Genomic DNA, 19,755 nt, shown 5'->3' on the forward strand with positions numbered 1-19,755 from the left:
CTCCTCTCTAACCTCAAACAGAAAAGCCGCATCAACAATGCTCACCTGACACACGGGTAGAGGCCCACTGCAGTACCCCACCCCACAAAGCCACAGTGATCCTCACACAGGCCACATTTTTATTTCCCCAAAAGGTGTTTTTCTCAAAGGTCCCTTTCCCTTACTATAGCTAGCACCGCACCCCAAGACCAGGATGAAATAAGCTAGGGAAGGGGCGTACATCTTATTCCCTTCTGGGTTAGTCTTTGAGAGGGAAGTGGCCAAACTTTTGTCATCGTTCCATGGTCTGAGGCATAGTGTCTTCAGAGGTTTCTTCCTGTCCCTGCTGCTGCAGCTGCCACATGTCAGCATACACCCCACCTCGGGACAACAGAGCCTCATGCCTGGGGTGAGGAGGAAAGTGTGAGTCCCAACCATCAGTTTTACCCCAAGGGTCCTTGCCGCCAGCCCGCAGAGAGGATGGGATGGGCAAGGGAGGTCCCCTCCAGAAGCCTCTGGGACTTCACACCCCCTTTCCTGGAGCCCTCAATTCAGAAGACCTGTCCTTTTGATCTCTGTCTCTTACCGTCCCCTCTCCACGATGCAGCCATCCTTGATGACGAGGATCTGGTCAGCATTGACCACAGTTGAGAGCCTGAGAAGTCAAAGATCAGTTGCCTACTACCCCACCCAAAGCGGCCACACCGCCAGCCGCCCCAGGCCTGTAGTCCTGTACCTGTGTGCCACTACGATGGTAGTGCGGTTGGCACAGACTTTGGCCAGAGAAGCCTGGATGGCCCTCTCATTAGATGTATCCAGCGCTGACGTTGCCTGTAGAGAGGGTCCAGGTAAAACTGTTCCTGCCACTCAAAACCCCAATGGAAGGAGGCAGGCTGCTGGCTGAGGCCTCAAGTATATACAAGAGCCTTGTTTGGGCTTGAGAACTGTAAAGTGTGTTTTGTGAGACGTGGATTCATGATATCTGTTCTAGGTGGGGACAGTGCCCAGCAGGAATGGCTTGAGCATACACAAGGGAGGAAGGAGGGGAGGAGACCCAGGGCGCACCTCATCCAGCAGAATGATGTCCGGAGCCTTGAGGATGGTGCGGGCAATGGCGACGCGCTGCTTCTCCCCACCGCTCAGCTTCAGTCCCCGCTCACCCACCTGTGTCCTGTACCCTGTGGATATTACCCACCACACGTTTCTTACGTGGAAGAAACAAGAAACGGAGGGAACAGGGGTCAGAGATTAACAGGACAACACCAGGAGGGGAGGGGACTCTCTGCAAAGGAATCTTACCTTCAGGGAAAGCCATAATGGCATCATGGATGCCTGCAGCCTGAGCAGCAGCCTCCACCTCATCATTCCCAGCTGTGACACGGCCGTAACGGATATTGTCAGCGATGGTGTCATTAAAGAGAACAGTATCTTGGGGCACAACTCCAATGTGAGACCGGAGAGAGGCCTGGGTCACCTAGGGCCAAAAGACCACACAATCTGCCTTGTGAGATACCCCCAAGGCCTGGGAGGGAGGGTGGGCTGGCCAGAAGCACATGGGATAAGAGGCCCTGTTAAGAATCCCACCATCACTGCCCCAGACCTTAGCCGTGTGGGCAAATCACTCCTCTGTGTTTCCCCATCTTCTCTTCCCGCTTCACCAGATTGCTGCCAATGTTTGGTTTGGTTTTGGGATAGAGTCTCACTCTGTCACCCAGGCTGGATTGCTGTGGCAAAATCTCGGCTCACTGCAGCCTTGACCTCCTGGGCTCACGCAATCCTTCCACCTCAGCTTCCTGAGTAGCTAAGACCACAGGTGCTTGCCACTATGTCAAGCTAATTTTTAATTTTTTGTTGAGATGGGGTTGTCGGGATATGCTGCCCAGCCTGGTCTCAAAATCCTGGACTCAAATGATCCTGCTGCCTTGACCTCCCAAAGTGTTGGGATTACAGGTGTAAGCCACCACACTTGGCTACAGAAGATCTTTGTACCTTTGTTTTTGTGTGTGTGTGTTTGTTTTTTTGTTTTGAGACAGGGCGTTGCTCTGTCACCTAGGCTGGAGTGCAGTGGCATGATCACAGCTCACTACAGCCTCCTGGTGGAACTACATGTGTGCGCCAGCATGGCCAGCTAATTTTTGTATTTTTTGTAGAGAGGGTGTTGTGCCATGTTGCCCAGGCTGGTCTTGAACTCCTGGGCTCAAGTGATCCACCTGCCTCGGCCTCCCAAAGTGCTGAGATTACAGGCATGAGCCACCTTTGTAGCTTTTATGGCACCACACAAATCCTTCATAGGACTACTTTACTTGTGTGACTGTAGGTTATATCATGCTAGAATGGCCCTATTTTGTTGCAAGGGTGACATCTACTCTCTCTGGACACCCAGCCCTTATCATTCCTCCACACACAGACCCCTAAACTACAGTCTTCTCCTGAGCAACCTTACCTGTGAAATGTCCTGCCCGTCTATTCGGATGCAGCCAGAGCTGATGTCATAGAAGCGAAACAGCAGGCGCAAAATTGTGCTCTTCCCTGCCCCAGATGGGCCCACCTGTTGCAATGGAAACAGTGGAAAAAATCTCAGGGCCACTGGCTTTTTTTTCTTTTTTTCTTTTTTTTTGAGATCGAATCTCACTGTCACCCAGGCTGGAGTGCAATGGCACAATCTCAGCTCACTGGAACCTCCGACTCCCAGGTTCAAGTGATTCTCCTGCCTCAGCCTCCCGAGTAGTGGGATTATAGGCGCCCACCACCACGCCCAGCTAATTTTTGCATTTTTAGTAGAGATGGGGTTTCACCATGTTGGTCAGGCTGGTCTCAAGCTCCTGACCTTAGGTGATCTGGCCACTTAAGCCTCCCAAAGTCCTGGGATTACAGGCGTGTGCCACCACACCCGGCTGAGGCCCACTGGCTTTTAAGGTTCCCTCTCCAAGAGGTCACCGATGTCCGTGGAGGCTGCACCATTCAATCCCGTTGCCTGTCGTGACTGGGCTCTCTGACTCCACACCCTGGGTCACGAGCTACCATGGGCACTGAATGAGGGAAGCTTGAGGCATCTGGGCCAAGTGGCTGAGTCTCCTCTCACCAGGGCCAGTGTCTGTCCAGGCATCACAGTGAAAGACACGTCCTGCAGAGTCTCCCGCCTGCAAGGAAGGGTGGTTGCTCAGCAGGCGCCTTCCATCCAGAGCTGCTAGTAGGCCCTGCCCCTCCCCTGCCCAGGCTCTTTTCCAAAAGCAGGGATTCAGAGCAGTGAGAAGCAGGAAGGCAGTGTGCAGAAAAGCACAGAAAAGCAAAGGAAGGCCTCACCCATCGGCATAGCTGAAGTGCACGTTCTCAAACTCAATTCGGCCCTTCTGAAAGCGAAGGGGCCCTGCTCCAGGAAGGTCCTTCACCTGGAAGGGCACCACCCATGTGTGCTGAGGTTCTCAGCTTTGTATTTTCCAAGCACAAGAAACACCACACAGCTCCTCCTTCCCCAAACCCTACTCCTCTCCCTTCACTCACTTCTGTCTCCTCTTTAAGCAAGTCAAACATGTTCTCCATGTCAATGAAGTTGGTCTGGATCATCCTGCAAAAAGGTGCTGGTTAGGACTTCTCTGAGTAGCCAGGAAATAGTAATGTGCCCTGGACAGGTGAGGGCCAGGGCTCAGATTACCTGTAGTAGGTGCCAAACCAATTGAGGGGCATGTACAGCTGGATGATGTAGGTACCAAAGAGCACATAGTCCCCAACCTGTGGCGATCAAGGAAGCGGACCACGTCACGGGAGGCCTGCAGGCTGCTCTTCTTGTGTCACCCTGCCCACTTCCTAGCCAAGAGCCTGGTGGCCCAGACACAGGCCCCAGGCCCCCTTTTCCTTGTGCCCCACTCTCTCATCCAAGATCCTGCCTCACCTGTAGTTTCTGCTCACTGACAAAGTATGCACAAAGCAGGGAGCCGGCGAGGAGCCCAAGCCCAATCACCAGGTTCTGGGTCTGATTTAGTAAAACCAGTGAAGCGCTGGACTTCCACTCCAAACCCTGAGGGCAATAACACAGGAAGAGGAATGTCCTATACACGATGGCCATCAGTGAGTCCAAACCTGGGCCCAGGCCCGTTCCACCCCAACACTCGACTATTACTCCTGGCCCTGAAAATTCTACCAGGCCAGGGCATTATTCTCTGGAGGCCTCAAACTAGCATCCTCACCTGATATTTGATGATGGCCTCTCGATAGCGTTCTACTTCATAACTCTCGGCGTTGTAATACTTCACCTGATGAATTCAAACCAAAATTATTTGGCATGGGCACAACACATGGCACTCGGGTCATTCCCCCCAACTCTCAGTCCTCCTTCCTTATTTCAAACATCACACCCCCAGCTCTCTGTCAGCCCCAGTGGTCCTAGCCACACTCCTCCACATCTCCACACCTTACACCACTGCCACTGGGGCCTCTGTTACCGTCTCAAAGTTTAGCAGAGAGTCCACTGCTCGTGCCCGGGTAGCATTTTCCTGTGTGTTCATAGCGCGGCGAAACTTGGTTCTCCACTCAGTGACCACAATGGTCAGGGCTGGAGGGTGACAGGATGGGGAGCAGAATAGGACATCATCCCCAAAAGCAGAGACCAAATGTCAATGTCCACTACCTGCCATGTACACACTAAACCTATGCTCAAGCCCAGAGACCCAGATTCCACAGGGAGGTATCTCTGCAACCTACACAAAGCCTCATGTGTAGAAAACGCTTTTGGTAAACAAATGAAAGCAAGCTGCATCTTGTTACACAAATGAGGCTTCCTTGACCTGTGTCCACAGTGCAGACTTAACGTGACAAGAATGTCCTTCCCCAGCCCCCTCAGCTAGATTGAGCTAAGGTTTGATTTGATAGAAGAGACCTGCCCATCACATGAGGAGCACCAGGAGCCCATTCAAGTCCACCAATCCAACACCTCCCATAGGTGGGTCACTTGAGTGGGGACAGAGCTCATGGCCAAGGGAGTCTCTGGATAGTTCACGGAGATGGTATCACCCAGCAGCACTCACTGAGGTAAAGACTCATGCACAGGAACACAATGAGGCCAAACCAGGCGTTGAAGAACATGCTGAAGTAGATGATGCCAATGACGATGTCGGCCAGCGTGGGGATGACATTGAACACCAGGTAGCTAGGAGGGCAGGTCAAGTGAATAAGAAAGGTTTGGGGGCTTAAACCCAGCAACCCTGCCTCTAGACATTTCAGGGTAGTGTTTTATTTTCAAGCAACAGACTGGAACCAGTCTTAATTGATTCTACCCTCAAGAGGTGGGTGGCTAAATCAACCATGCCCAAACTACAGAATTCTCTGTATCAATTACAATGAATGAGGGAGACCTTCAGGCATGAAAGAAAAACGTATCTCCATAATGTTCTGGTAATAAGCAACTCTGAGAATGATGGCTATGTCACAATACCATTTGTTTTAGCAAAAACCTCCACGATACCATATTAGTTATGTGAGTCTGCATATATAGTATGCATGTAAAAATGCAAAAAAGCAGAACCCAGCCAGGCACGATGGCCCACAGCTGTAGTCCCAGCACTTTGGAAGGCCAGGTGGGCAGATCACGAGGCCAGGAGTTCGAGGCCAGCCTGGCCAACATGGTAAAACCCCGTCTCTACTAAAAATACACCAATTAGCCAGGCACGCTGGTGCACATCCGTAATTCTAGCTATTCACGAGGCTGAGGCAGGAGAATTGCTTGAACCTGGGAGGCAGACATTGCAGTGAGCAGAGATTACACCACTGTACTCCAGCCTGGGTGACAGAGCGTGACTCTGTCTCAAAAAAAGAGCAGAACCCAACATACTAAACAGTGGGAAGCTCTGAAGAAGTGAGGGCAGCTCGAAAGAGATTTGCCCTCTGCCTGCATTACCTATTAGGAGGGCATGTGTACAATAATCCTATGATTTAAAAAACACTAAGGTGGGAGGGGCAGCTCCTCAGGCAAGGTCTGTTCTCTTCCTCCTACAGGCCCCTCTCCCTGCTTCTCTGGCTCCACCCTCCCACATGCCCTTTCCACTGGGGTGGCACCTGAGCAGCCCTGTGACACTGGATGTGCCCCGATCCGCGATCCGCAGCACCTCCCCTGTGCGGCGCCCTAGGTGCCAGCGCAGTGAGAGCTCGTGCAGGTGGGAGAAGATGCGCAGCTCCACCCGCCGAGACGTGAACTGCTGCACCCGGATCCACAAGAAGGTGCGCAGGTTGCTCACGAAGCCTGTAGGGAGCCAGGGGAGGCCTCAGTAGGGCCTGGGAGCTGAGGGATGTCAGCCCAGCACCAGGAAGTGAAAGGTCTGAGAGCACATGGGGGCTGGGGAGGAATGCTGATGGAGGTGGATGGTGAGGGAATGCCTGTGGGAAGGGACTGTACCTAGCAGGGTGAGGGCAGAGTCTCTCATACCTGTACTGCCAGTGCCACCCCCCTGGAGGAACTTGAGGAAGACGTAGCTGGTAACAGTCCAGGCCAGAGAGCTCCAAGGTGCCTTCTCAGTCAGCAAGTTCACTGTGGAGAAAATGAGTCAGAGCCCACTTATGGCACCCAGGACTCTCTTCAGGCAAAATGGCCCCAGGTACCAGCCACAGCCTCTTTCTGACCACCCAGCTCTGTCCCACCTCCCTAGGTAAGGACCACCCCAGCCACCAAACTGATGAAGGACCAGCACACTGAGCTGGTGCTCCTCCTGCTCACCAATGTTCCTATAGAATATAGGCACCAACACGTTGAGTGCCCGTTCCAAACCCATGAGCCCCAGGCAGATGAGCACCACCAGCTGCAGAGCTGGACTCCCTCGAGGCCACAGGTAGCCACTCAGGAGGCGGAGCTTCCTGCCAAAATCTCGCCAGGTAGACTGTTGGGCTGTTGACTGAACCTAGGATGGTGAAACACATAGGAGGGGAGCTCAGAAATCAAGCAAGTGCACTAGTCAGAAACCCGTTAGGGAAAAACATATTGGGTTATAGCTCCCAGGTATCTCAGACCCACAAGTGATCCTTGATGGGGTCAGAAAAACTAAGTTGCAAACTGATATTTGGAAAAGAAGCATTTCATTTTGCAGGGAAGGAATGATGACAGGGAATAAAATGAAGAGACTCTAGGATTCAGAAACTGAGGTGAGGCCTGGTGCAGTGGCTCATGCCTGTAATCCCAGCACTTTGGGAGGACGAGGCAGGTGGATCACCTGAGGTCAGGAGTTCAAGACCAGCCTGGCCAACACGATGAAACCCCATCTCTACTAAAAATACAAAAATTAGCTGGGTGTGGTGGTACACACCCGTAATCCCAGCTACTTGGGAGGCTGAGGCACGAGAATTGTTTGAACCCAGGAGGCAGAGGGTGCAGTGAGCTGAGATTGCGCCACTACACTCCAGTCTGGGCGACAGAGCAAGATTCTGTCTTAAAAACAAAAAGAGGCTGGGTGCGGTGGCTCACGCCTATAATCCCAGCACTTGGGAAGCTGAGGCAGGCGGATCGCGAGGTTAAGAGATCGAGACCATCCTGGCCAATGCTGTGAAATCCTGTCTCTACTAAAAATACAAAAATTAGCTGGGCATGGCGGCATGCGCCTGTAGTCCCAGCTACTCAGGAGGCTGAGGCAGGAGAATCGCTTGAACCTGGGAGGCAGAGGTTGCAGTGAGCCGAGATTACGCCACTGCACTCCAGCCTGGTGACAGAGCAAGACCCTGTCTCCAAAAAAAAAAAAGAAACTGAGGTGTACCTGGCTCCTTTCCACATCTTGGTCCTCTTCATGAACCTGCAATGTATAGGACTGGGGACGAAGTCCAGGGGCCCAGAGACCCAGGACAAACAGCCCTCCAGAGACCACATACCGCAGCACCCACAGGCTAAACTGAACCTAGAAGGAAATATAAGTGGAGAGAGTATCATTGAGAATAAAATTTCATTGTATTACTACTTATAATAGGGCCAGGGACTGGTGTCAGGAACACATGCAGCACTTACAGGCTTAAAAAAAAAAAAAAAAAAAGCAAAACCACAGTGACTCAGCAAAGGCACACCCCACCAGCTGGCTATCAGCTCCCCGCAGGACTCAGCCCCTCCCTTCTCCCTTTGCTTAGAGGCATCCTAAAGCCTGGAAGCAGTGTGACTGGACAGGCAGTGCTTTCTCCCAGGCCCGGCCTGCAGAGGCTTCCCCCTCCCTACAGAGTCCCTCACCTGCTGGCCCAAGTCCGCCCTTGCCCACCACCACTGTGGGCTGTTCCAAGACACCAGTGCCAAGTTCTCGGCTGCAAACGCCACAGTCCAGAGAAGCAGGAGACCCGGGCTGTGCCTGAACTTGATCCAAATGCCCATTGCCAGACGCTGCCGTGCCTGGCTCCGCTCCACGACGAGCAGCCACAGGCCACAGGCGCCGGCCAGACTCTCCAGCACGGAGGCCAGCAGTAGGTAGCTTGGCAGTGGGGCCCCCCGGGCAGTGCCCACCCGGCCAGCCAGGCCGGCCAGGGGCAGCGCCACCTGAAATGTGGCCAGAAGCAGCTGCAGCACGTAGGGAGAGACGCGAGGGCCGGCCCCCCAAGACAGCGAATCAGTACCAGCGGGCCGCTCCCGGGGTCTGCAGGGAAGAGCCAGCACCAAGGCCAGAGCCCCCAGCGCCATCCGCGTCGAGGGCACCAGCGTGAAGAAGAAGCAGGGGCTCAGGCCATCCTGCATCCAGGCCGGACCCACGGGCCCTTCGGCCTCGCAGTAGTTGCCCACAGTCACCATGGCAATGCGTGGACGCCGGCCGGGGCTAAGGGCACTGCGGGACCAAAGGACGGGACTGATCACTCGGAGAGGGGCGAGGACATCCGGGTGCTCGGCTCACGTAGCCGCTGGGCGCTAAGCTGCGGGGGTCCCGGGAAGGGACGCACGTGGACCAGGCCTCACTGCCCACTCCCCTCGCGCACGCGCCGCCGCCACGCACTCACGCAGGGCACGTACGCCGTCTGAGCCCGGCCCCGCTCGCTCTGGGCCTGGGACCCTTCCGCCGACTGTAGGCCCACGGGAATGCTCGGTTTTGGACTCGCACCGAGCTCTACAGCTGTAGCCCCGCCCACATGACCGCCCCCAGCCCCTACCAGGGTTCCCATTGGCCAAATGTCTCCGAAGGGGGGCGGGGGGAATGGTGCACGCGAGGAATGCAAAATACAGGGGCAGAGCCGGCTTGTTTACGTGCTCAGAGCGGGAAATCTGACCACCACGTTCGGCTGGAAACCTCCACGGAATCGTGGCTTGGGGCTGGAAACAGACCTCCACAGAACCGTGGGTCGGAAGCTGCCCTTCCGCCAGCCGCCTAGCTCAGCGTATCTGAGCAACGGCCTAAACATAACTTTCTTCTAGACCCCGGCCGAGTCCATCCCATTTCTCTTGTTCCCAGGATTCTAGCCGCGCGAGACAAGAAGAAGTCTGGTCAAACTCCCTTTTTATTAAGGGTTATCAAGCTGTACACGGTCCGTACCCTGCTCCGCTCCGAGTTCGGGCAGCGCAATTCACCACTCTCCCAAAGCCGGACCACAGCTGGGTGAGGGGTGGGACAGAGTAGGAGCAGTCCCAGCATGCAGTGCAGCAGCCCAAAGCCTCGGGCGAGGCATCGCCCTTCATCCCCCTCCAGGGGACAGCGAGATGCGGGCCAGAGCTCTCTTGCTGGGACGTACACAGCTGAGGTCACCCTCCAGCCCGGTCTGTCCCATGTGCACGTGATGGGGGGTACGATAAGCAGCAATGAGGGCCCAGGAAGACCTTAGTCTCCTGGGGGCCCATCCTAAAAGTTGGAAAGGGCAGCAAAGTATTTCCATCCTGCTCCTACAATTTAGAAACCTTCTTTCTTAGTGTCAAAAGATAGCGTTGAGGGGAGCTGGAAGCTAGGGCCTTCACCCCAACGCAAAGCAAAAGCCGAACGGAATGGGAGCAAGCAAACAGAACAGGAGCAAGCAGCACACACAGGCCAGTGATGTGCAGGAAGCGGAGAGAGGCGAGCCGGTTGCAGCACTGGGCGAGAACTGCGGGTGAGGTAAGGGCCACAGCCTGACCTGCTCATCTATTGAGGGGGCTAGGGAAGGTTGCAGGGGTTGAGGGTCCAGGCCCAACCTCCCCACTCCACAGTTGGCACAGGTTCTCCCTGCTTGGCAGCTTCTGTGGTGGGCAGCCCTCTGGAGACTTGCAGGGGTAGGTGTAAAGGTGGCAGTACTGGGGCTGGGCTGGGGACCGGTTTCTAGCACCACACTCTGAGCCAAGGGGGTCCTGGGGATGAGGCTAGAGTCCTGTGTGCCCTCGGTTCCTAGGCCCCAAATTCCTCTCCTGGGGCTGTGGCAAGCGCCCAGTGTTGGCACCTCCATTGGCCAGGCACAGACACACAAACACCACACACGTGGGGCCAGGCAACACTCAGAGGAGCCCTCCCATGGCGGAAAGACGGGATGGGATGGCAGGGCAGCGGTGGCCTCCATCCTGGGCCATAGGAACCCTGCTCAGCTTTGTCTATACCTGTGGAGAGAAAGGGTTGGTAACAGAGATAGTCTTCAGCTACTGGTTGATACCTGCTAGCCCCATAGAAACCTAGAGATAAAGGGACAGGAAAGGTTGATTCCTGGGGAGGTAAGGAAAGGAAAAACCAAGCCCTGCAGAGCAGTTGAGAAAAGAAGGGGTAGTGTATTTTGGAGGGGAAGGGAACAGAATCTCTGCGTGGGGGTGGGGCATACCTTCCTTCCCCTGAAAGGCTGTTACCTCACCCTGTAAGTTACTACTTCTGGCACTTGTTCCTAGGCCCTGGGGCCCTTACCTTGTGCACCTGAGGGGGTAGCTCATCCTCCGAGCCCTCTTCGGGCACGGGCTCAGGGTGCCTTGATGCCGATTGCCCATCTTCCGCCCACCCTCCAAGAGGCAGCCGAGAGAAATGAGAGGGAGCCCGGGGCACTGTGCCAGGATCTGGAGACAAGTAAGAGTAAGTATACTCACAGAAGGAACACAAGAATGAGGAACAGGCTGGGGGCTGCTTGGGGGGGTGAGTCTTTGGGCCTGGTCCCTTAGACCTCTTTCCTCCCCTTGAGAGGCCCTGGAAGAACTACTCTTCCCTGCAGCCTGTTTCCTTCTATACCCCCAACTAGATACCTGTGATGCCGCCGTAGCGCCTCTGGAAGCCCCCGTGCAGGGCGGTGGTCTCGGGAGCTCCAGGCCGGGGTGCTGCACAGGGATAGCTGGCAGAGCGAGGGATAGACTGGGGGGCCCGGGCGCCCTCGCCCCCTTCATCAGGGGCACTTTCTCCACTCTCATCACTCTCCCGGCGGTGCCATACATGCCGCTCAGGTTCAGCCTGGGCCTGCTGCTTGTGGAGCTGGAGAAATGGGGGGCTCATTAGTGGGGGACAGAAGGATGTCCATCTGAAACAGCTGCCCTCCAACCTGCTATCAGTCAGTTCCTGCTTTATCCCTTCCCTGAGAATCCTTGCCTCAGAGCACCTATTATGTTAATAGTGTGTAATATACCTCTCATCTTTGCAGGTTACATTCACAGCAGATCCCCCGAAGAAGCCTGTGTTGTAATGGCCCTCATTTTACCTATTCATTTGATTCAAGAACAAACTGACTGATGGTCTAAGGGCCAGGCACTCTTTTAGGTGTGCGGAGACAGCAGTGCACAAAACAGACAGAAATGCCAGCCCTTGTGAGGCTTATATACTGGTAGAGGGGATATAGAATAAGTAAATCAATAAGGAAAAAGCACGGTATGTCACATGGTGCTAAATGCTATGGAGAAAACTAAGACAGGAAGACTCAGAAGGGTGGGCAAGGAAGCCTACTGAGAGTGATCAGAGAAAGTCTCAGGGAAACGGCAGCTGCAGAGACCTGCGAAGAAGAAGGAGGAGGCCATCTGGATATCCCAGGGAAGTGGATTCTAGGCAGGGGAAACTGCAAGCGTGTGAAGGCCCTGGATGAGAGCACGCTTAGCTAAAAAGGATATTAAGAAAGTAGATATGGGATTGGGGGTGGCAGAGCAGGTAAATGGCAGAGAAGGGTTTGGAACCCGTCTTACTTCTCCGCATCTAAACCCTCCACTCTGTTTTTCAGCTGCGTACTCACCTGGTGCATATAGAGGGCATGCAGGCTCATCTCTGTGGACGCGTATTCCGACAGCACCAGGCTCTGCAGCTGTCCTTCCCACACGCTGCTCCCGGAGCTGGCTGTCCTGGCATCCACCCTGTCTCCCCCAGTACAGACAGACAGCAGCTGTGAACTTTTCCAAGACCCACACAAGCTGCTGAGGGCTGCCATGCCCTCCCATCTTGGCCCCCATTTACTCACCCAGAGCCTGTCATGGTGCTGTGCGCCCGGCCTGTGGGCGCCTGCACGGGTTGCAGTGGGGAGAAGGAGCGCAGGGCAGAGGCCACTTCAGCCCTGTGCCTGGAGCCCTGCAGGTCTCTGGGCAGTGGAGGGCCCCGGCAGGATGAGCCAGCTACTACATTTGCAATAAGGCTCAGGGGCTATGAAAGAAAGGGGTAGGTAGAATTCTTAAGGAACGAAAAAGGCCTCCGGGGTCCCGTAGTATTCTGTATCTCAGGCCCCAGTGGTACATACTGAAGAGACAGAAGGAAGCCTTCCACCCCATGCCCGGTCCTCAACTCCCAGCTCCTGAAGTCCACTCTGCCCATCATCTCCCAGTCCCCAGGAACACACCTCAGACTCAGATTGTAAGGACTGGATAGACGTAAAGAGGGCATTTTCAGGGAGCAGACCCCCTTGGGCGAGGCTAGCAGCTGCTCCATCCCGCTGAACCTGCTCCTTGAGGAAGCCTAGGAAGGCTGTGCTCTCACGCGGTGGCTGCCAGCCAGGGTTGGTGATGGCAAAGTGCATGAGTGACAACTCTGTCTTTCCATCCTCGGCTTGCTGGTACACTGAGGCCTCTGTCTGCCCAGCAGACAGCCACTGCACAAGGAAGAGCAGAGTAAGCAGGACTGTTCTCTGCCAGGAGCCTTCCTGCACCTTTCCTGTTAGTGGAGAGGCCTTACCCTTGGAGGACGGAAACCACAGTGCACTGTGAATCTTTCCCAGGGGCCCTGGTGCCCCCCACCCCAGGCGGGGCCGCATGCTGAGCAGTTACTTGTGTTGTGCCTTTCTTTGTTTTTTTTTTTTTTTGAGACAGAGTCTCGCTCTGCCGCCCAGGCTGGAGTGCAGTGGCGTGATCTTGGCTCACTGCAAGCTCCGCCTCCCGGGTTCATGCCATTCTCCTGCCTCAGCCTCCCGAGTAGCTGGGACTACAGGCGCCCGCCACCTCGCCCGGCTAGTTTTTTTGTATTTTTTAGTAGAGACGGGGTTTCACCGTGTCAGCCAGGATGGTCTCGATCTCCTGACCTCGTGATCCGCCCGTCTCGGCCTCCCAAAGTGCTGGGATTACAGGCTTGAGCCACCGCGCCTGGCCGTGTTGTGCCTTTCTTAAGGGAGCTTGGCCAAGGGTGCAAATTGGTTGAAATCCAGCCCAGGCTCCCAAGCAGTGTGCCCCTGGCATAGGATTGCCTTTGTGTAACTCAGAAGAGGTGTCTTTTTGCGGTTTTCCCAAAGACACTGTATGTTCCAGCATTATCCCTGGCCACCTGGCTCCCTCCTCTCCCAGTACCTGGGGATGACCATGCTGGCGAACATCCATCTGAGCAAAGGAGCAGGTATCTCCCACACCAACGACCTCCACGGTGAAGTTTCGGAAGAAGTCTATAATCTCCAGGGCCCGTGGGCGCAGGCAGAAGATGAGGATGAGGGGTGTGACAATGGGGCTCAGCAACTCTTCCAAAATGAACACCTAAAAGGGCGGGACCAAGGTCACAAGTGAGCAGGAGGGAGCCCAGCCCTCACCACCAAGCTACCAGCCAGTCTCTAGCAGGCCCTAACTCCAACTCCACTCACTGCCTTGTACTGGAAGAGCTGGGCAAACTCGTCCCGGGTCTGTGAGCGGTGGGCATTACCCTGCCAGTGGTCAGGCATGTAGTGGATGTGAGCGAGGATCACGCGGAGCAGCTGCTCAGGGCAGAACACCATGTGCTGGTCCGGGATAAAGGACCTAGTGGGATCAGGGTCATGGTGAGATGTAAGCGTTTCCCAGGAATGCTAGATGGCTTGCTCCCGCCCGCGGCCCTGGCCCACCTGCACACGGTCACGGTGACCCCCAGGAGTGTGACGGTGGTCAGGACGTGTTCCACAGCCAACACATCTTCGTCATAAATGGTGAGGGCAATAAGCACGGCCAGGATGGAGCCAGCGAAGAAAGCTCCATTCTTGGCCAGCAGTGTCAAAAGTGGTGACAAGAAGCAATTCATGTACTTGGAGGCGGGCTTGTAGCCACGGTTGAGGCGGGACTGCAGCTCGTGCTCCAGCTCGTTGAAGTGGCGGAGGTAGCAGCGGCCATAGAGTGACCAGCAGCGTGCTCCCAGGGCCCCCGGCTCCCGCTTCAGCACCTCAGCATAGCTGAAGAAGGCATAGAGGATTTGCCATATGAGGATGAGGGGGCACAGCAGGAAGTTAGCGATGCCAATCCACAGGATGCGGTTGCTGAGGCGCTGGGCCAGCTCTAGCCGTTGCCCCCCACGTTTGTACTCGGCCTTGAGGCTCCATTCATTGAGAAACAGAGAGCCAGGTCCCCAGAAGAGGATCAGCTCAAAATTGTACTTGAGGCCACGGGTGAAGAAGACGGCCTCTCCGAGGCCAGGCAGGCGGAAGCGCAGAGGCAGGAGGGATTTGTTAACCAGTGCCACCATGTAGTTCTGGAAACGGAGGATGCGGTGGTAGATGTCCAGTTCTGTCAGCTCACGTTTGTGGATGCAGATCTGGTGCTCCTTCTGAGTCTGCACGATCCGGGCCTGCACTTCCTGCCACGTGCAATATGGAAGGGCAGACTGCAGGGTGAGGTGGGGAAGAGACAAAGTATGGAAGGTGGAGTTGTTGCCTCGACCCCTTTGCCCTGTATTAGAAGTGAGGTTCAGGGGTTGTGAGCTTAAGAGACACTTCCTGACCTGCCAATGACAGATAAGGACAACTGATGCCCAGGTATACACTTAGACTATGGGCTAAGTGCCCAACTTCCCAGTCTTACCATAGGGATGCGCAGAGCATGCAGGTAGAAGGAGTGGATCTCCCAGTAGCAGCAAATGTTATAGATGAACTTGATAAGCCGGTGGATCCAGAAGACACCAGCAATGAACAGGATGGTGATAAGGGAGCCATTTTCCTGAATCCTGGTGGGAAAAAAGAAGGGGAGGAGAGGTGGCCCTTGAGGAAGGAGTCTTGGCAGAGACGCTGCTATCCTGAAGTATTTTTGCAAGACTGAGCCTGAGTCAGTTCTGGAGTATGAGTTGCTGCCTCAGACTCCACTCTATTACCCACCTGCTAGCAGAACTCAAGGCTATGGTGTCCTCTTGACTTGCAGCCCTTACCTGGCACTACAGACCTGAGCAGGCAAAAAGGCGTCTGGCAGAGTGACCTTGACAGGTTCAGTAGGGTGAAGACTGTGGTTCACCATCTTGTTGGCAAATAGGATGTCATAGTCCACGCAGCTGACCAGGAAGGTAGTGAAGGCAACCACAAAGAGGAACTGCCTGGAGAGTTGGAAAGAAGGAGTGCAGTCCGAGAGCCAGAGAGGACCCAGTGAAACCCAGTGGGAAGAGAAGAGTCTGGAGGTAGCAGAACAAGACTGGGAACTGGAAGGGCTTGGAGAACTCCCAGTGGGCCCTCTCTGCTCCTCAGCCCCACAAGAACTGTCTCAGGCCCACTCTTTGCTCTTAGCCTCAGCTGCCACAGCTGCAGCCTGCTTTCCTCACCTCATGGTAACCTCAGCCACCACTTCTGGACTCTTGAAGGTTTCATCCTGTGGGTCTCTGATCTCCAGTCCCTGATTGCCTTTTGAGGTTGTAGTTAAAAGCCCTTGGGGGAGTTTTCTGATTGAAGGAGGGCTTCTTAGCCCCTTCCCCTTTGGCAATGCCATATGGCTTCTCTCTCCCAGGAGGCTCTCTGCCTAGGAGCAGGCCATGGTACAGCCAAGGCAGAACAGAGGCTTTTCTCTGTGGCTGGCATCTCTGAGACCTCCTGACTGAACAATGTACTTTCCACTGGAGCGCTGAGATGATCAAGGTCAAGACCTGAGTTCTTTTTTCTTCTCCTTTTTTTTTTTTTTTTTTTGAGAGAGAGTCTCACTCCGTCACCTGGGCTGGAGTGCAGTGGCACAATCTCAGCTCACTGCAACCTCCACCTCCCAGGTTCAAGTGATTCTTGTGCCTCAGCCTCCCAAGTAGCTGGGACTACAGGCGTGCGCCACCACACCTGGCTAATTTTTGTATTTTTAGGGCCTCCCAAAGTGCTGGGATTATAGGTGTGAGCTGCCACGCCCAACCAAGGCCTGGGTTCTCTTCATGGAAGAGATAAGCCTTGGAAAGCTTTTCTTGTGAGAAAGCTTGGCCGGGCATGGTGGCTCATGCCTGTAATCCCTGCACTTTGGGAGGCCGAGGTAGGTGAATAACCTAACCTGAGGTCAGGAGTTCGAGACCAGCCTGGCCAACTTGGTGAACTCCCATCTCTACTAAAATTACAAAAACAATTAGCCAGGCATGGTGGCACATGCCTGTTGTCCCAGCTACTAAGGAGGCTGAGGCAGGAGAATCACTTGAACCTGGGAGGCAAAGACTGCACCGAGCCAAGATCGCACCACTGCACTCCTGCCTGGGCGACAGAGTGAGACTCACTCCATCTCAAAAAAAAAGAAAGGTGAAGCTGTAAGTTTTGGTGCTACACCCAGTCCCTGAACTACAGAGGTTTACAAAGTTTTAGCCTAGGACTGAGTTGTACTGGCAGGTTGGGGCAGGTGTGAGTACAAGGAGAGGAAAGACTAAGACGTATTCTTTCACCACATCATCTGTCCCTTCTTATACTTACATGAGCTCAAAGATCTCCCCAATGAGCATACATGTGAAGCCATTCTTCTGGTGCAGATTATAAACGTATAATTGTTAAGAAACAGTGGTCAGTAAAGATAGCAGGTAAGAGCACAGACTTTGGTATCAACACACTCAAGCTTAAGTCCTGGCTCTGTGACTTTCTAGCTGTGTGACTTTACCAAGTTACTTAACCTCTCAACTTTTATCTGTCCACAGTGGCACATTAGGAATGAATAACACTTATCTCATAGGAGTATTAGGTCTGAGATAATGCATGTAAAGTATTTAACACAGAGCTGATACAGAATGAGTCAAAAGATGTTACTTTTTACGATTATTAACATCCCATCAAAAACGAGGCTTGGCTGGGTGTGGTGGCTCACGCCTGTAATCCTAACACTTTGGGAGGCCAAGGCGAGTGGATCACTTGAGGTCAGAAGGTTCAAGACCAGCCTTGCCAACAATGGGGAAACCCTGTCTCTATGAAAAATACAAAAAATAGCCAGGCATCGTGGTAGGTGCCTGTAATCCCAGCTACGTGGGAGAGTGACTGACGCAGGAGAATCGCTTGAACCCAGCAGGTGGAGGTTGCAGTGAGCTGAGATTGCCCCTGGACTCTAGCAGCAACAGAGACTCCATCTCAAAAAAAAAAAAAAAAAAAATGGAGGCTTACCCTTAGAAAGGCTCCACAAATTAACACCACAAAGTAGACACGGGCACACGGATCTTGGTAAATGTGGGCTATCATTACTTAACGATGATTTCACCAGCCTCTTTCAGCCTCAAGATGAGCTCCATTCCCCATTCCAGGTATTAGAGTCAAACCTACCCCCACCTTCCACCAGAGACCCGGCTTAAAGAGACACTAACGGTCCCAGAGCTCCAACTCAGAAACACAAAGGATATTCGAGAGAAGAAGAGGTCAAGGTTTTCAATATGGTGCCACGGTGCTGTGGGATAGGAACAGAGATATCAGAGCTCTGGGAGAACACAAGCCCCTTGCTCCCTCCATGGTCTTCCATCAGCTCTCCCTATGGCTGTCATGTCCAAGAACTCACACTTGCTCCCCTCAGCGACGTGCACCAACAGGTCCTCCTCCCCTGGGGGTGAATCACTGTAGGAGGCCTCTAGGCGCTGGTATTCAGTGTCAAACTGCGCCATCACCACCACCCCCTGTCCACCTTGACCACCTGCCAATGAGGAAGAAGAGACCCTGATTCAGTTCCAGCTGCTGCCCACAGGCTGCCCTGCCTAGTGCAAAAAGGAGTAAGAAAGTACCCTTGGGCTTTGTCTCCACTACCAGCCTGCTTGGCTCAGAGGCAGAAAAGCAGTAACACAAGGAAGGCAGTAAGCTCAGGGCTGGGGAGGCCTTAACTCTGGCCAGTCTGGGCATCTACTGCTACCTTCCTGGCCCAAAGCCAGAATCTGCCCCTTTGTTGGGAGCTGTTTCATCTTCTATTTAACGGACAGAAAAGTCCCTCCCCCACCCATCCTGGAAACCCTGGTCTCCCAAGAGACTAGCAGGTTGGAAGCACTTTGCAAACAAATGTTTGAGAAAAGCACATGGCCCTACCAGCTCCATGGACAGTATGTGCTCCACTCCAGCCCTCGATGCTCTGCAGCTGCTGGAGGAGAAGATGTCAGGCCCCAGAGAGTGGGGAGTGGGGATAAAAAGGAACTCAACCCTCCCACCCATCCACACCCCATGAAGAGGAGGCCAAGCATGGGGCAGGAAGGCTGCAGTGAGGAAGAAGCACCCTTCCAGCCCAGGACTACGAGCACTTCCTCTGGCTGCGCTAAACAGGGCCACTCTTCCAACTCCAGAGTCTCAAGAAATAACTTAGGGACCCCATGGAGAATGAGTGGGTACAGACCTGAGGCCAGGGGCCCCTCTGGACTATTTCTCCATTGCCCCACCTTAGCCTCAGAAATGACATACTTCTCAAGGTCCACAAAACCCCAAGAGAGTCTTTCCTGAAGAGGACCTTTCTGGTCACCCTCTTCTTACTTCCCTAGCACCAAAGATCCAGCCGGTGAGCAAACCTGCTGGATGGGAAACCTTGACTGGGTCAGTGTAGACCCCCGATCCTAGGTGAATTTATGGGTTCCCTAGGTCCTGGGAGCCAGGCATGGTCGTGGTACTCACCTGTCCGTGCAGCCCCTGGGGGCCGTGGATCTTGGCCCAGCCTGGCCCCGGTGGGATTCCCTGGGCTAGTGAGAGTCCTGGCCCTCAGGGAAGTCACCACTCACAGGGTCCGTGTGGACCAGGGCCCGTGGAGCCCCGGCCGGCTGGGCCTGGGCTCAGGGGTTCCTGCGGATGTTGCAGGGATCGAGTCAGCCCTACAGCTAATAGCCCGGGTGGGCTGGCTTGCCTCCCCACATCCAGCCGCGGCGACCGTGGACCGGAGTCCACCTCGCCCCAGGGTCGCCCGGCCCCAGGCCAAGGGCTGGCAGCTCCCAACAGCGGACAACCTCGCGCGCGGCCCCGGCGCCCGCGCGCGCCCTCGTCTGCGCGCGCCCGCAATCAAAACATTCCGGCTGCACGCCCCCGCCCCGCCGGTGGCGCCCCTTCCCCCGTTACCTGCCGCGAGCTCACTTAGGGCTCCGCAGGCACCCCTGAGCAAGGCCAGACACGGGCCCTGGGATTCCAATAACCGTCTCACGTCTCACCTCAGAAACAGCGACCCGTGTGATTCCAGAGGCTCCGCCGGCTCGGCTCGGCCCGGCCCGATCCGGAGCGCTAGGCCCGGTGTCTGCCACTCACTGTCACCCGCAGCCAGGCTGGCCAATAAGCACGGGGGGTGGAGACACAACTGCCAATTCTTGGCTTCAGGGATGAGACTAAAGGCTCGAGGCG

General features: G+C 54.7%; 2 protein-coding genes and 1 long non-coding RNA gene across 9 annotated transcripts; 1 reads left to right on the forward strand and 2 right to left on the reverse strand.

Moving 5' to 3' along the window:
- Positions 1-102: 102 nt before the first annotated feature.
- ABCB6 (ATP binding cassette subfamily B member 6 (Langereis blood group)) lies at positions 103-9,274 on the reverse strand. Of its 2 annotated transcripts, XM_003907977.5 has the most exons (19): positions 8,168-9,274; positions 7,710-7,847; positions 6,683-6,863; positions 6,395-6,496; positions 6,028-6,211; positions 5,001-5,122; positions 4,419-4,528; positions 4,164-4,229; positions 3,869-3,994; positions 3,632-3,708; positions 3,481-3,544; positions 3,283-3,368; positions 3,062-3,119; positions 2,423-2,527; positions 1,279-1,453; positions 1,045-1,157; positions 716-810; positions 566-634; positions 106-383 (listed from the first exon to the last, which is right to left on the reverse strand). In XM_003907977.5, exons 1-19 carry the CDS (start codon positions 8,714-8,716, stop codon positions 272-274), a joined length of 2,532 nt encoding a protein of 843 aa, XP_003908026.1. In that variant the 5' UTR covers positions 8,717-9,274; the 3' UTR covers positions 106-271. The 2 variants fall into 2 exon arrangements, with proteins under 2 accessions (XP_021779714.1, XP_003908026.1); XM_021924022.2 differs by lacking the exon at positions 7,710-7,847 and having other exon boundaries at positions 103-383.
- Positions 285-1,084, forward strand: LOC110740944. The gene is made up of 3 exons (XR_002516292.1): positions 285-402; positions 587-827; positions 971-1,084. It is a non-coding gene; the product is annotated as an uncharacterized LOC110740944 (long non-coding RNA).
- A 122-nt stretch (positions 9,275-9,396) lies between the features above and the next one.
- On the reverse strand, positions 9,397-19,736 carry ATG9A (autophagy related 9A). Of its 6 annotated transcripts, none has more exons than XM_021924024.2 (17): positions 19,569-19,668; positions 19,045-19,209; positions 18,472-18,520; positions 17,957-18,088; positions 17,805-17,848; positions 16,897-16,961; positions 15,405-15,566; positions 15,065-15,206; positions 14,119-14,867; positions 13,882-14,035; positions 13,598-13,777; positions 12,661-12,909; positions 12,289-12,467; positions 12,067-12,184; positions 11,099-11,321; positions 10,770-10,915; positions 9,397-10,474 (listed from the first exon to the last, which is right to left on the reverse strand). In XM_021924024.2, the coding sequence occupies exons 4-17, from the start codon at positions 18,057-18,059 to the stop codon at positions 10,469-10,471; spliced, it is 2,520 nt and encodes an 839-aa protein (XP_021779716.1). In that variant the 5' UTR covers positions 18,060-18,088; positions 18,472-18,520; positions 19,045-19,209; positions 19,569-19,668; the 3' UTR covers positions 9,397-10,468. The 6 variants fall into 6 exon arrangements, with proteins under 6 accessions (XP_021779716.1, XP_021779715.1, XP_003908027.1 ...); XM_021924023.2 differs by having other exon boundaries at positions 18,472-18,523; XM_003907978.4 differs by lacking the exon at positions 19,045-19,209 and having other exon boundaries at positions 18,472-18,523; positions 19,569-19,689.
- Positions 19,737-19,755: the final 19 nt, after the last annotated feature.

The sequence above is a fragment of the Papio anubis genome, chromosome 10 (assembly GCF_008728515.1).
Source record: "Papio anubis isolate 15944 chromosome 10, Panubis1.0, whole genome shotgun sequence".
Taxonomy (NCBI): domain Eukaryota; kingdom Metazoa; phylum Chordata; class Mammalia; order Primates; family Cercopithecidae; genus Papio; species Papio anubis.